Source organism: Hemiscyllium ocellatum, chromosome 26 (genome assembly GCF_020745735.1).
Source record: "Hemiscyllium ocellatum isolate sHemOce1 chromosome 26, sHemOce1.pat.X.cur, whole genome shotgun sequence".
In the NCBI taxonomy this organism is placed as follows: domain Eukaryota; kingdom Metazoa; phylum Chordata; class Chondrichthyes; order Orectolobiformes; family Hemiscylliidae; genus Hemiscyllium; species Hemiscyllium ocellatum.
In genome coordinates this window covers 53754414-53769248 of record NC_083426.1, presented here as the reverse complement: position 1 = coordinate 53769248, position 14835 = coordinate 53754414, and the positions used below count along the sequence as shown (strand labels likewise).

General features: G+C 42.6%; 2 protein-coding genes across 3 annotated transcripts in view; both read right to left on the bottom strand.

The window, feature by feature from the left end:
* sycp3 (synaptonemal complex protein 3) overlaps nt 1-14835 on the bottom strand; it is a 95261-nt gene that overhangs the window by 29052 nt on the left and 51374 nt on the right. For both annotated transcript variants that reach the window (XM_060845220.1, XM_060845221.1), the window contains exons 4-5: nt 13475-13509; nt 9584-9701 (exon numbers count right to left, since the gene is read on the bottom strand). In XM_060845220.1, coding sequence (XP_060701203.1) covers nt 9584-9701; nt 13475-13509 — 153 coding nt within the window. The remainder of the gene's footprint in view (nt 1-9583; nt 9702-13474; nt 13510-14835) is intronic.
* On the bottom strand, nt 3959-9473 carry LOC132828070 (ATP synthase F(0) complex subunit C1, mitochondrial). The gene is made up of 2 exons (XM_060844983.1): nt 9469-9473; nt 3959-4361 (listed from the first exon to the last, which is right to left on the bottom strand). Exons 1-2 carry the CDS (start codon nt 9471-9473, stop codon nt 4139-4141), a joined length of 228 nt encoding a protein of 75 aa, XP_060700966.1. The 3' UTR covers nt 3959-4138.

Below are 14835 nucleotides of genomic sequence, written 5' to 3'. Positions count from 1 at the left end.
CAACATTGAACAAAGTGCAATCTTTGAACATAGATGCCAGATTAGATCTGTGGCAGATGGTGAACTAACAAGAGGGAAAAAAAAACACACTTGACCTCATCCTCACCAATCTGCCTACTGCAGATGCATTTGTCTGTGACAATATTGGTAACAGTGACAAGTGCACAATCCTTGGGAAGATGAAATTCCATCTTCAAATTGAAAATACATCTTGTTGTATGGCACTATCACTGTGCTAAATTAGAAAGACTCTGAACAGATCTAACAACTCAAAATTGGGCATCCATGAATCCCCGAGGGCTTCCAACAATAGACTTATACTTCAACACAACTTACAACCTTACTGCCCAGCTTATCTCCCACTCTATCAGTGCTATCAAGCCAGGGGATCAACCTTGGTTCAACAGAGAATGCAAGAGGGCAAGCCAGGAGCTGCTCTAGAAGGCATGGCCAGCAGATACAAAAATGAGATGACCGCCTGGTGAAGCTACCAAACAGGACTCCTTGCATGCCAAACAGCATAAGCAGCAAGTAATAAGCAGAACTAAACAATCCCACAACCAACAGATCAGATCTAATCTCTGTCGTTCTCAGTACATTTGTGCAAAAGGTAAGACCGAAGCATGTGCAACAATCCTCAGCTAGTATCCCCAGCATCACAGATGCCAATCTTCAGCCAATTCAATTCACTCCACGTGATATCAAGAAATCATTGGAGGCACTGCATACTGCAAAGGCTATGGCCCTGACGACATTCTGGCAATGGTACTAAAGACCTGTGCTCCACAACGTGCTTCACCCCTAGCCAAGCTGCTCCAGTGCAACTGCAATATTAGCATGTATCTGAGAATGTAGAAAATTATTTAGGTATGTCCCATGCATAAAATTCAGCAAAGTGAAGGCAGGAGTAATCAACAGTGTTGTGAAGCAGCACCTATTCAGCGATGCCCAGTTTCGATTCCACCATGCCACTGAGCTCCTGACCTCATTACAGCCTTGGTTCAAACATGGAGGGGAGCTGAGGGTGACAGCCATTGGCATAAAGGTTGCATTTGGTGGAGTGTGACATCAAAGAGCCCTAATAAACTGGAATCAATGGGAATCAAGTAAAGGTCTCTGCTGATTGGAGTCATACCTGGCACATGGGAAGATTGTTGTGGTTATTGGAGGTCCGTCATTTCAGCTCCAGGACATTTCTGCAGGACTTCCTCAGGGTAGTGTTCTAGGCCCAACCACCTTCAGCCATTTCTCTCTCTTATAAGTTTGGAAGTGTTCGCTGATGATTGCACCATATTCAGCACTGCTCACGACGACTCAGACACTGAAACAGTCTATGTTCAAATGTAACAATGTCTGGACAATATCCAGGCTTGAGCTGACTAGTGGCAAGTAACATTTACGCCATATAAATGCCAGGCAATGAACATTTCCAATAAGACTGAATATAACTGTCATCTCATGACATTCAATAGCATTATTATCATTTAATGCTCCACTATCGACATCTAGGGAGATTACTATTAACCAGAAACTCAACTTGGCTCACCAAATAATAATAATACAATGGCTACTAAAGCAGATCAAAGGCCAGGAGTATTCAACAAGTAACTCACCTCATGACTCACAAAGCCTTTCTACCATCTACAAGGTACAACTCTGGACTGTGATGGAATATTCTCCAGTTGCTTGAATGCGCATACCTCCAACAACACTCAAGGAACTTGACACTATTCAGGACAAAGCAGCCCGTTTGATTGGCAATGCATTCACAAATATCCACTCCCATCACCACCAATGCTCAGTCACTGCAATGTGTACTATCTAGATGAAACAATGCAGAAATTCACTCAAGATTCTTGGCAGCAAATACTAAACTCATGCCCACTTTCATCTAGAAGGCAAGGCCAGCAGATACTTGGGAACACTACCACTTGCAAGTTTCCCTCTAAGCACACACTAACCTTACTTGGGGATATATGTCGCTGACTCAAATTGCTGGAATTCCCTAACAGTATTGGGCTTCTATCTACAACATATGGATTGCAGTGGTTCAAGAAGTCAGTTCACTACCACCTTAAGGGCAACTAGAGATGAATAATAAATGCTGGCCAGCCAGCAATGCCCATTTCCCACAAGTGAATAAAAATTGTTCTGCTCAGGATTGAAGTTGAGATTTATAAATAATCTTGTTGGAGAGAACAGTGTGATCTACATAGCTTACTGTTAGTAGAGAGATCCAAAATGTTTTCAGTATTAACAATAAAATGTCAATCACTTAAAATAGGAGTTTATTACTGCAAGAACATCTAATAGGCAAAGTGTCAAATAAAAGACATGCGCAGAAATGACAGGCCAGAGGTGGAAGGTACTTTTAGTGAGGCAGTGAAATTAGTTCAGCCACATCTAATCATCATAATACGCAGGAGCAGGACCAAGCCATTCAGTCTATCCAGTCTGCTCATCCATTCAACAAGTCAGGGCTGATTTGACAACCTTCAAATCCACTTTCCTATTCTCCGTAACTCCCGATTCTCTCATTTCTGCTTTGAAAATAGGTAATGATCCAGCCCGCTGTGGTAAAGAATTCTCCAGGTTCAGTTATCTCAGCTCAAGGATATCTCTGCACAGGGTTTTCAGGGTAGTTTCCTAGCGAAACCACAATTAAATCCAGGCTTGAGCTGAAAAGTGATGAAGGGCTTTTGCCCGAAACGTTGATTTTCTTGCTCCTTGGATGCTGCCTGACCTGCTGTGCTTTTCCAGCACCACTCTAATCTAATCTCCAGCATCTGCTGTACCCACTTCAGCCTTGTTGAGTTGAAGACTGCCAGGTAAGATTTGCACTACACAAATGCCAGGCAATGACCATCTCTAATAAGAGACCATCTAACCACTGCCTCTTGGCATTCAAGGGCATCACTATCACTAAATCCCTCACTATTAACATCCTGGGGGTTACCACTGACATGAAGCTGAAATGCATTACTTATATAAGTACTGTGGCTACAAAAGCAAGTCAGAGGCTAGGAATCCCACAAGTATTCACCTCCTGACTCCTCAGAGGTTGTCCTCCATCTATAAGGCACAAGTCAGAGGTATGATTGAACAGTCACTCCTTTCCTGAATAAGAGCAGTTCCAATAATATTCAAGAAGCTTGACATCACACAGTACAAAGCTGCCCATATGATTCTCACCATATCCACAAATATTTGCTCCAAAACTCAGTAACAGCAGTATAACACAATCTAATAAAAGCAATGCACACATTTAGCAAGGCTCTTTAGACAGCATCTCACAAACCGATGACCACTATCTCGGAGGACATGATCAGTAGATAAACTGAACACATGCAAGATCCCTCCAAGCCACTCACCATTTTGACAGGAAAATATATCTCCCTTCCTTCAGTGTTGTTGGGTCAAAACATCAATAGTAAGTGGAATTTTTCTCAAAAATTCACTCACAGCATGTGGGTGTCATTACCCATCCTTCGTTGCCTTCTTGAACCACGCCAATCTATTTGGAAAACAGAGAGCACTGAACTACAAAGAGTTTCATCTATGTGTATAAAATCTGATCCCAGACTGCAGTGGTTTAAGACGGCAGTTCAACACCACCTTCTCAAGGGCTACCACAGATGGGTAATAAATGCTGGGCCAGCCAATGATACCCCCAAGCCATGAATGAATGAAAGACAACCAACTCAAGGACCCACAGCCATCTTATTCTCCTAAACTACTAACACTGTCTGCTCAGTGTACTTCCTACTCATTCATTAGGGACTCCTCACCATTCTCCTGCCAATATATGTCCACAACTATTTTTGCATCCATTTGAATCATTCTCAATCCCTTCCTTTTTCTCACTGTAGGAAAAACTGGCTCACTTCTTGGCTGGTATCTCAACGACACCAGGACTGACCCACTTATAATATCCAGATTGCTTGCAGTTGGCCTGCAGTTTTATTTCTTGTTTAACCATTTTATTCAGTGACTCCTGCGCTATTAAATCAGAAGAGATCTTACACAATTGGATTGAAAAAATAATCCTATTTCAATACTTCGTGGTGACAGAGGCCAAAGCCACACACTACAATAATTTACTCTTCCCCAGCCATCTTCCGGATTCTCCCACAGGAATTTACATGGCAAACAGGATCAGGAAGGCAACCATCAGACAGAAGAGACCCATAGCTTCAGACAGGGCAAATCCCAAGATGGCATAAGAGAAAAGCTGTTGTTTCAGGGAAGGGTTCCTGGCATAACCAATGATCAAGCTGCCGAATACCGTCCCAATACCAGCACCAGAGCCTGCCACTCCAACAGTAGCAGCACCAGCACCGATGAACTTAGCAGCAGTAGGCCTGCAGTTTTAAACATGGCCAATCCAGTGTGTAATTGGACAAGTTCCTTGATTGAATGTGGCAGTACTTCCATAGGATGTGCATATCCACATCAGCATAAAACCAATGGGTTTCACGGGCGGCACGGTGGCACAGTGGTTAGCACTGCTGCCTCACAGCGCCTAGCACTGCTGCCTCACAGCACCAGAGACCCGGGTTCATTGCCTGCCTCAGGCGACTGGCTGTGAGGAGTTTGCACATTCTCCCCGTGTCTGCGTGGGTTTCCTCCGGGTGCTCCGGTTTCCTCCCACTGTCCAAAAATGTGCAGGTTAGGTGGATTGGCCATGCTAAATTGCCCATAGTGTTAGGTGAAGGGAAAAATGTAAGGGAATGAGCCTGGGGGGTTGCACTTCGGCGGGTCGGTGTGGACGTGTTAGGCCGAAGGGCCTGTTTCTACACTGTAAGTAATCTAATCTAATCATATTTCAATATGAGTCGATACGTGAGATACATGGCATCCAGCATCTCCAAATTCAAGTAGTGAAGGACCTAAGTGCTGCCTGGCTTGGTGTTGAGACTGGTAGTTTGTCGAGCTAGAGTTATGAGAACGCACCGTCAAAGAGGATGGCAGCTATGAAGCATACAGGGACACTGTACAGTAAAAGCAGGGACATGATAACCAGGACAGATAATCAGCAAGTTGCTAATGCCAGGAGCAGACTATTTTATCAGTGAAGAATCTGTATTGTCTAGTTACTTGGTGGAAGAGAGAATCAAAAGTGGGTTGTAAAAAGGAGAAGTTGGGTCTGGAATGAGATGTAAAAGTGTGGACACACTACTGTTGCTACTCAAGAATGTGATTCTGAAGTCACCATTAAGTGTTTGGAGGAAACTCGAGAAAATTTATCTCTATGTTGAGAATCTGATTTCTTAAAACCATTCTCTCCCTACTTTTTCACCAAACTCTTCATTACTTTTGCCCTTCAGAGAGGGTAAAATTCTGCATTATTATAGTTTCAAATAATAAGCCTGGCCATTTAAACAACCTCAGATTTCACCATTTGCCATTCCTGTTGCTCACTGAGAATATCAATTCTATCAGAAGTCTGAATTGTTTTTGATAATGTTGTAATATTGATTCTCAAAGTATACAGGAGGATGCACTGTCATCCATATGAAAGAGCCGTAGACATTTTACAGCACAGAAGACCACTCAGCCCATAAACCTGTGTTGACTGGATGAGACTTATCCATCCTACTACCAGTTTCCAGTTTTTGATTCGTATCTCAAGAGGTTAAAGCATTCCAGGTTTCAAAATATGTAGAGTTTTAGCATCTACCATCTTTCAGGTAGCGAGTACCAAACCTTGACTACATTTTTTAATCACTCATAAGATATGGGCATTCCTGGCTCAGCCCAGCATTTATTATCCTTCAGTAATTGCATTGAGAAGGCGATAGGGAACCACCTCTTGAACCATAGGTACATTCACAGGGGTGTTAGGGAGGGAGTTTCAGGAATTTGACTCAGCAACAGTGACATAATTCCAAGTCAGGATGGTGTTCAGTTTGGACGGGCATTTGCTGGTGAATCTTGTTGTTTCCAATGCCATGGTTGATGCCAAGTGGTCCATTTGATTTTGCTCCTTTCATCAAATGCAACTAAGTGGCTTGGCAAACCTTTTCAAAGGGCATTTAAGAGTCACCCACATTGTTGTGAATCTGGAGTCAAATATAGGCCAGACCAGGTAGGAAGACAGATTGTGGGCGGCACGGTGGCACAGTGGTTAGCACTGTTGCCTCACAGCGCCAGAGACCTGGTTTCATTTCCCGCCTCAGGCGACTGACTGTGTGGAGTTTGCACGTTCTCCCCGTGTCTGCGTGGGTTTCCTCTGGGTGCTCCGGTTTCCTCCCACAGTCCAAAGATGTGCAGGTCAGGTGAATTGGCCATGCTAAATTGCCCGTAGTGTTAGGTAAAAGGTGTAAATTTAGGGGAATGGGTGGGTTGCGCTTCGGCAGGTCGGTGTGGACTTATTGGGCCGAAGGGCCTGTTTCCACACTGTAAGTATTCTAATTTTCCTTCCCTAAAGAACATCAGTGAACAAAAAGAGTTTTTATAACAATTGACAATGGTTTCATGGGTCGCCATTACGCTAGCTTTTAATCCCAGATTTATTAACTAAATTCACATTCCACCACCCGTCTTGGTGGGATTCAAACCCATTGACATCAGAGCACACTCCAGTGACAACATGACATCATTCCCATCCCTATTCTCTTGATGAAACCATTACTCCTTTTTTATTACTGGAGGAAGAGAACGAGGGGAGAAAGTACTTTGGAACTGAATTGACTTCAGAATACTCTGTCTGACACAAAGATAGTTAACTAACCTCATCTGTGAAAGTCCTAAATCTAAGCAATATAAATCTGCAGTCTTGATTGACCTATCCTGACTAGCTCACTGATGAAACCAAAGGAGGTACATTTACACTAGTGTTAGGATTTTACTCATTCTGCTCCAAGTAAGTGTTCTAAGAGATAGCCCTAACTCAATGATCATTATTCAATTGTACAGTTAGTTCCCAATGTTATCTCTACATAAACTCTGAGGAATAAAAAAAAGGTCTAAAGTTTACCAACTACCCATCTGCAGCAAATTCTCTAAATTTAGGTAAACATGTTTGAAGAGGTTTAGCATCTCAGGGAGCATACAAAACCTTTGCTGAGAAATAAATCAAATATGTTGGAAAACCTCAGCAGTTCAGGCAGCATCTGTGGAGAGAAACTGTGATCTTTCAAGTTCACAACCTCATACCTTTTTTTGTTATTATTTCAGATTTATAGCATCTGCTGTATTTTGTCTTTGCACTTGAGACTATGATTACGTGGATTCCTAGCAGTTTTGCTTGGAGGCAGCTAAACATAATGAACCCTACTGACATCAGGTATCTAACTCAATCTAGTTAAACTAGTTTAATAGTGTTGTAACATCCCCTATACAATCACACTTAATTGCAGAACCTTCTGGCTTTGATTAGAGGTTTCCTTGAGATCAGAACTATGTGGTAGAGCATTGAAACAGTGGGATATGTTCCATAATCCAAGCACAGGATAAAACAAGTGGCATACAGAACCTCATCACCTCAGGAGATCTCCCACCCACAGCTTCCAACCTCATAGACCGGGAACCCCGCACTGCCCGGTTCTACCTCCTTCCCAAGATCCACAAGCCTGACCACCCTGGCTGACCCATTGTCTCAGCATGCTCCTGCCCCACTGAACTCATGTCTACCTACCTCGACACTGTCCTATCCCCCCTAGTGCAGGAACTCCCCACATACATTCGAGACACCACCCACGCCCTCCACCTCCTCCAAGACTTCCGTTTCCCCGGCCCCCAACGCCTCACCTTCACCATGGATATCCAATTCCTCTACACCTCCATCCACCATGACCAGGACCTCTAAGCCCTCCGTTTCTTCCTCTCCAGACATCCCCAACAGTACCCTTCCACCGACACTCTCATTTGTTTGGCCGAACTGGTCCTCACCCTTAACAATTTCTACTTCGAATCCTCCCACTTCCTCCAGACCAAAGGGGTAGCCATGGGCACACGTATGGGCCCCAGCGATGCCTGTCTCTTTGTTGGCTACGTAGAACAGTTGATCTTCCTTAATACACCGGTACCACTCCCCACCTCTTCCTCTGCTACACTGATGACTGCATTGGCGCCACCTCGTGCTCCTGCAAGGAGGTTGAGCAATTCATCAACTTCACCAACACATTCCACCCTGACCTTAAATTTACCTGGACCATCTCTGACACCTCCCTCCCCTTCCTGGACCTCTCCATCTCCATTAATGACGACCGACTTGACACTGACATTTTTTACAAACCCACCGACTCCCACAGCTACCTGGATTACACCTCTTCCCACCCTATCTCTTGTAAAAATGCCATCCCATATTCACAAATCCTCCGCCTTTGCCGTATCTGCTCCCAGGAGGGCCAGTTCCACCACAGAACACACCAGATGGCCTCCTTCTTTAGAGACCGCAATTTCCCTTCCCATATGGTTAAAGATGCCCTCCAACGCATCTCGTCCACATCCTGCACCTCCGCCCTCAGACCCCACCCCTCCAACCGTAACGAGGACAAAACGCCCCTGGTGCTCACCTTCCACCCTACAAACCTTCGCATAAACCAAATCATCCGACGACATTTCCGCCACCTCCAAACAGACCCCACCACCAGGGACATATTTCCCTCCGACCCCTTTCCGCCTTCCACAAAGACCGTTCCCTCCGTGAATACCTGGTCAGGTCCATGCCCCCCAACAACCCACCCTCCCATCCTGGCACTTTCCCCTTCCACCGCAGGAACTGTAAAACCTGCGCCCACACCTCCTCCCTCACCTCTATCCAAGGCCCTAAAGGAGCATTCCACATCCATCAAAGTTTTACCTGCACATCCACTAATATCATTTATTGTATCCATTGCTCCCGATGTGGTCTCCTCTACATTGGGGAGACTGGGCGCCTCCTAGCAGAGCGCTTTAGGGAACATCTCCGGGACACCCGCACCAATCAACCACACCGCCCCGTGGCCCAACATTTCAACTCCCCCTCCCACTCTGCCGAGGACATGGAGGTCCTGGGCCTCCTTCACCGCCGCTCCCTCACCACCAGATGCCTGGAGGAATAACGCCTCATCTTCCGCCTTGGAACACTTCAACCCCAGGGCATCAATGTAGACTTCAACAGTTTCCTCATTTCCCCTTCCTCCACCTCACCCTAGTTCCAAACTTCCAGCTCAGCACTGTCCCCATGACTTGTCCTACCTACCTATCTCCTTTTCCACCTATCCACTCCACCCTCTCCTCCCTGACCTATCACCTTCATCCCCTCCCCCACTCACCTATTGTGCTCTATGCTACTTTCTCCCCACCCCCACCCTCCTTTAGCTTATCTCTCCACGCTTCAGGCTCACTGCCTTTATTCCTGACGAAGGGCTTTTGCCCAAAACGTCGATTTCGCTGCTCCTTGGATGCTGCCTGAACTGCTGTGCTCTTCCAGCACTACTGATCCAGAATCTGGCTTCCAGCATCTGCAGTCATTGTTTTTACCCCATGAAGAGATGCGGGCTAATTCCTTTCTTTATGACAGTTCTACATACATTTAGATTTTTTATACAAATTTGCAGGATGAATGAACAAGTAATGAAATAGATCTTTGGATTACCTTTCTTGTTGTTGCACCTTCCACACTTGTTCTATCTTTTGGTTGCTGGTCTTTAATGATGATTTCGTGTACACCTCCAGTCGTTTCTTCTTAGCCAAGATAGCTTTATTAATATCAGCTGCACAGGAATAAACAAGAAGCGAGAAAAATTGCAAAACCAACTTGTCTACTAATATATTTGTTTTGAACTCCCAATCCCAGATGAAAGGCCCCAGAAATGCCTCAAATTTGAGTTACTTGTCAATATTAGCATTGTTCTCAATTCAAGGGCAGGGTTAGCTACTGATTATATTCATCTTAATTCTCAGTTCTTTACCCCAGTTATGAGGAATAGTATCAAACAATCATTATATAGAACATTTAAACAGATTTTTGTGGCCAGCCAGGCTGTGCCAGCATTTACTTTCCGCACAATTAAATGGTTCTGATCACATTTATCTGCCCTGCTCCAATGACTTTCCTTTATCCATCTATCCTTGAATTTGGTTGTGAATTCACAGCCCTGTAAAGAAACTTACACATTTCATCCACATCATTGGTTCAACATTCTAGGCCCCCATTCTGTTGGAAACTGTTAGCTTCTTTCCATACTATCAAACCTTTTTATCACTTGAAACACTTTGATCATCTCACCCAGTATTGTTCAAATTAGAAAGAAAGCCAAGTTTCTATATATTTGCATTTCCCCATTCCAGGCAACACTGTATTGAACCTGCACTGTGCACACTCCATAGACTCAACATCTTTCCTATCATATAGAGCCTAGAACTGCAGTACTGTAAGAATCTTAACAGCGTTTTACATGTACCTCTTAAGTTTTAAATTGTATAGCTTGCACAATTTTGTAGATTACACTTTAAAATGCGCACTGATGAGCAAAGATCTACTAAAGGAGAAGGGGTATCTCAGTTTAACCTGTAGCTTGTGAGCATTGTCAGTCTGTAAATCCCGGTAACTTAGTTTTATTAGCTGAATTTATGCATAAAATCATACAGTTAAAAAGAAAGAATAGCCTGAAATTTTGCAGTGTGTTTTTAATGCTTCTGCCTCATTTATATAATAATCCTAAAGTACTTTGATCTGTTTATACTGGCAATATGAGATATACGCAATTTAATAGGAATATTCATTTCAATGTTACTTGTGAAAATATCTACGTAAAGTCTGAAGCAAAGGAAATAAAGCTCAGGCACTTCAACTCCAAGGCGTAGTATTTTCGGTTTTATGATTTAACTGGTAAAAAGCAACCACAAGAATGTCACCACTACTTCTTTAAAAATAATCTCAGAATATCAAGGCAAATATACTCAGTAAGGGTGGACCCCCACTCATGTTAAATGAGCTGAGTATATTTTAGACTTGATTAGATGATTAATGGCGTGTATGATGTTAATTAAAAGTAAGACTTGAATATTAAAAATATTTGCTTTTCCACCTTGGACATTTGGCACAGAATTGCAGCAAAAGCTGATATGCTTTTTGAGCTCAATGAGCTCTTTTATATAGGACTCAGATAGCTGGCTATAAAGGTTTGGAAGTTTTATTGGTAAATTATTAAATACTCCAAAAGGACAAGATGTTTCCAGGCTGGATGTAAGGAATAACTGTCAAGATTGAACAGTGGAAATGGATAACTAATTTATTTCATAGGATTAGTTCTTATGTGCCGGGGTACAGTAGGCCACAAACCAAGTACAGGTAAATGGATTAGTGTAGTTTGGTGTTTGTTGGTTGGCATAGAGATGGTGGGCCAAAGGGTCTGCTCTTCTGCTGTGTGACTGTATGATTGAATGTTCTCCATCTGAGGAAGGATTTGTCTATTCTCACCTCAGGTCAAATTCTCAAAATTTCTTTCTACCCATTTTGATATTGTGGCTTTTAAATACATAATTTGGAGTGGATCACAAGATTAAGGTTGATATAACATCACTAAAATAGATTTATGAATTTTGCTTTCTGTATTCAGGTGTCAGCCGTGCTCATCTGGGCTTTGATTTCCTGTAGGAGAAAGTGAGGACTGCAGATGCTGGAGATCAGAGCTTAAAAATGTGTTGCTGGAAAAACACAGCAGGTCAGGCAGCATAAAAGGAACAGGAGAATCGATGTTTCAAGCATAAGCTGTTCTTCAGGAATGAGGAGGGTGTGCCAAGCAGGCTAAGATAAAAAGGTAGGGAGGAGGGACTTGGGGATGGGACATTGGGAATAAGGTGGAAGGAGGTTAAGGTGAGGGTGATAGGCCGGAGAGGGGATGGAGCTGGAGAGGTTGGGAAGAAGATTGCAGGTCAAGAAGGCGGTGCTGAGTCTGAGGGTTGGGACTGAGAAGAGGTGGGGGGAGGGGAAATGAGAAAGCTGGAGAAATCTGCATTAATCCCTTGATTTCCTGTACTTTTTCTTCTAATTATATCCTTAGTGATTAGGGGTTGGAAAGCAAGTCAGCTCGTGTTAGGGAGGAGAATCATAAGACTTAGTTATGGGGCTAGCATTTGACACATGTTAAACTCTGGCTCATCTTTTAAACAGCTGCTTTAATACACAAGTGTTTATAGGCATTCTACAAATGCTCACAATTCTTGTTTTTCATCATTTGAAATACTATCACTTATAACTTTTAACAAGCATGTAGTGACTGCTCCTGACCTGCAAGAATGAAATAAAAATAAATGGAAAGCATCGTGATAATCTCTTTAAAGCTCAATAGCAATGACCAATTAATTCTTCTGAAATCAAGTGATTTCAATTTTAATTAAGATCATATTCTTCCATTTGTAACCAAAACACATCATTGGTTAAAAAACAACTACAATGGATGTTGAAAGTAATGCTTGAAGTTATCAGTAGGTCTGGCAGTATCTGTGGAGAAGGAAGCAGAGTTAACACTTCAAGTTAATGTTTTTTTGTTAGAACAATTCTGATGAAAATTCATCAACCTGAAACAAAATAATGGGCAAACTTTTACTGGGTGGGGACAAGACTGCTTGTGTGTGAATCCCCACACCTAACTTAAACGTCAGTCACTTTACAATCGAGGAAAATACATCAGCCTCATAATACAACGTGGGTGGTTTAACAAAGGACAGAGTGCAATTTTTGTCCCTTAGTGACAAGATTTCTCAGCAGTTCCTGCAGTGCCCATAATACTAGAGGTTGGCAGTGAATACAACTGAAACTGCAGCAGTCTCAGGATGAAGGCGCCAATGGATCCTGGACTGGAAGTAAGACAGAACATGTCAGGGGCATTGGGCAAGGAGGGCATGATCATTTTAGGAAGGGGCAAAGGGGTGCAGAGGTGGGTATTAAAATCCAGTATGGGAGGAAGGAAGTGCTATCTTCGGGGGTGGGGAGTGTCTCCAATATGCAAACAGGCATTTCTGAAGATCGTTTCTTGGCCTTTTAAAAGAAAATAGGCTGTGTAGCCCCAACCACACCAATTGTAACAAATTGGACAGCATACTATTGAGATATTATTCCTGATGAAGGGCTCTGGCCCGAAATGTCGAATTTCCTGTTCCTCGGATGCTGCCTAACCTGCTGTGCTTTAACCAGCAACACATTTTCAGCTCTGATCTCCAGCATCTGCAGACCTCACTTTTTACTATTGAGATAACCAAGCCTTTATCAAGCTCAACTGACCCTTTATTATTTATTTAAAATGACACAGGTTAACATTCACCCCACCCCTGATTATATGGATGAGCTCATTGATGGATGTGAGGATGGTTAGCTTGACACCTGGGACAGCAGTATATACAATCCGATCCATTGTTTCTCTCTCCATGCAAGCTACCTGACTTGCACTGTACTTCTAGCATCTTCTGCCTTTTTTTTTAAAATGCCGGGTTATATAATAGGAGCTTTTGGTAGAATATTCAAGTGCAAAATAAAAGCACTTACCTCCAAACCGTTCAAGCATGGTGGCCACATCACCACTAAAACCATAAGATAAGAACAATTAATTCACATTTAATCATCAGTACTGACTATGTGATGGTGACAGAACATATTCAGATCAAACATCATCAGTTAACTGTGATCTTCATCGGTTGTATGCTCAAATTTGTTCACAAGATTAAAGCAAAACTAAAAGTGAATTACTTTCGGGGAGACTAATGGGTAGGGGAATTCTGAATATACAATGACAATAATGTTGACAAACCATGATGCTGAACATCAATAGGAAACATATGAAATGGCATTTAAGGAAGTATAATAAAAATATTGCTAAACGTAAGAACAAACACTAAGGAAATTCTGTGAATCAATATAGACACAGATGAAAAGTTCAGAGCAAGAAAGATTCATACCCTAAAAACACACACCATAGGGGAGGGCAAGACTAAGGAGCACAAAAAGAATGGGAGAAATGGCAAAAACAAATTAAAATGCAAAAGTGAAGTACAAAAATATACCAGAAAATATTTATAAATTTGTAGACTGGACTTCAAATGACAAATGAATTTCAACACCAAGTGCTAATTAATACATTTTGGGAAAAAATAGTTAATAAAAATCTAAATATGGCCAACAAACACAGAAATCTTAGACTACAAATAAATCATAAACAGTGAGATAGATGAATAAAACTATAAAAAGCAAACCAAACGCTCAAACTAATTTCTAGAATTAGTTTTGGTTAAGATTGGAAAGTGGAGAGATTGTGTGAAATCTGGACTGAATCTTGGTTAGACCTGTAATGAAAGTTCATGATTTACTATCATTGTTTAGTAACTTGGATTCTAAAGAGGAAGAGGGTGGCATGGTGGCTCAGCAGTTAGAACTGCTGCCTCACAGTTCACATCCACAAATCAATGACAAAGGTCCTCACAGCCTGCCAGCATGATCTCAGATAGCTGAACAGCTTGAACTGTTAACAAAACAGAGACGGACTAGTTAGGCCAGAACAGAAACCAGATTTGCACCAACCAAAACATTTTCTCATTCACTTCTTTGTGAACTCGGTTGTCAGTAAAGTGATGGAAGGGATAACCAAACAACGCTATCAAGTCACACTTGCTTTGTAATAACCTGCTCACTAACATCCAGTTTGGGTTCTGCAGGGATTGGAACGAGGTCAGCCAGGTGGACCTTACAGAATGAATTCCCTGATTGGACCAGGTTAATTCCCCAATCAGGGAGTCCTGGCTGACATATATAAACAGGAATGACAGAGGTTCTGCTCACTCTTGAAGCCAGCTCGGAGCTTGATAGATTAGTGTTATCTACTATACATGTGTGAATAAAGGTTAACTTGGTGA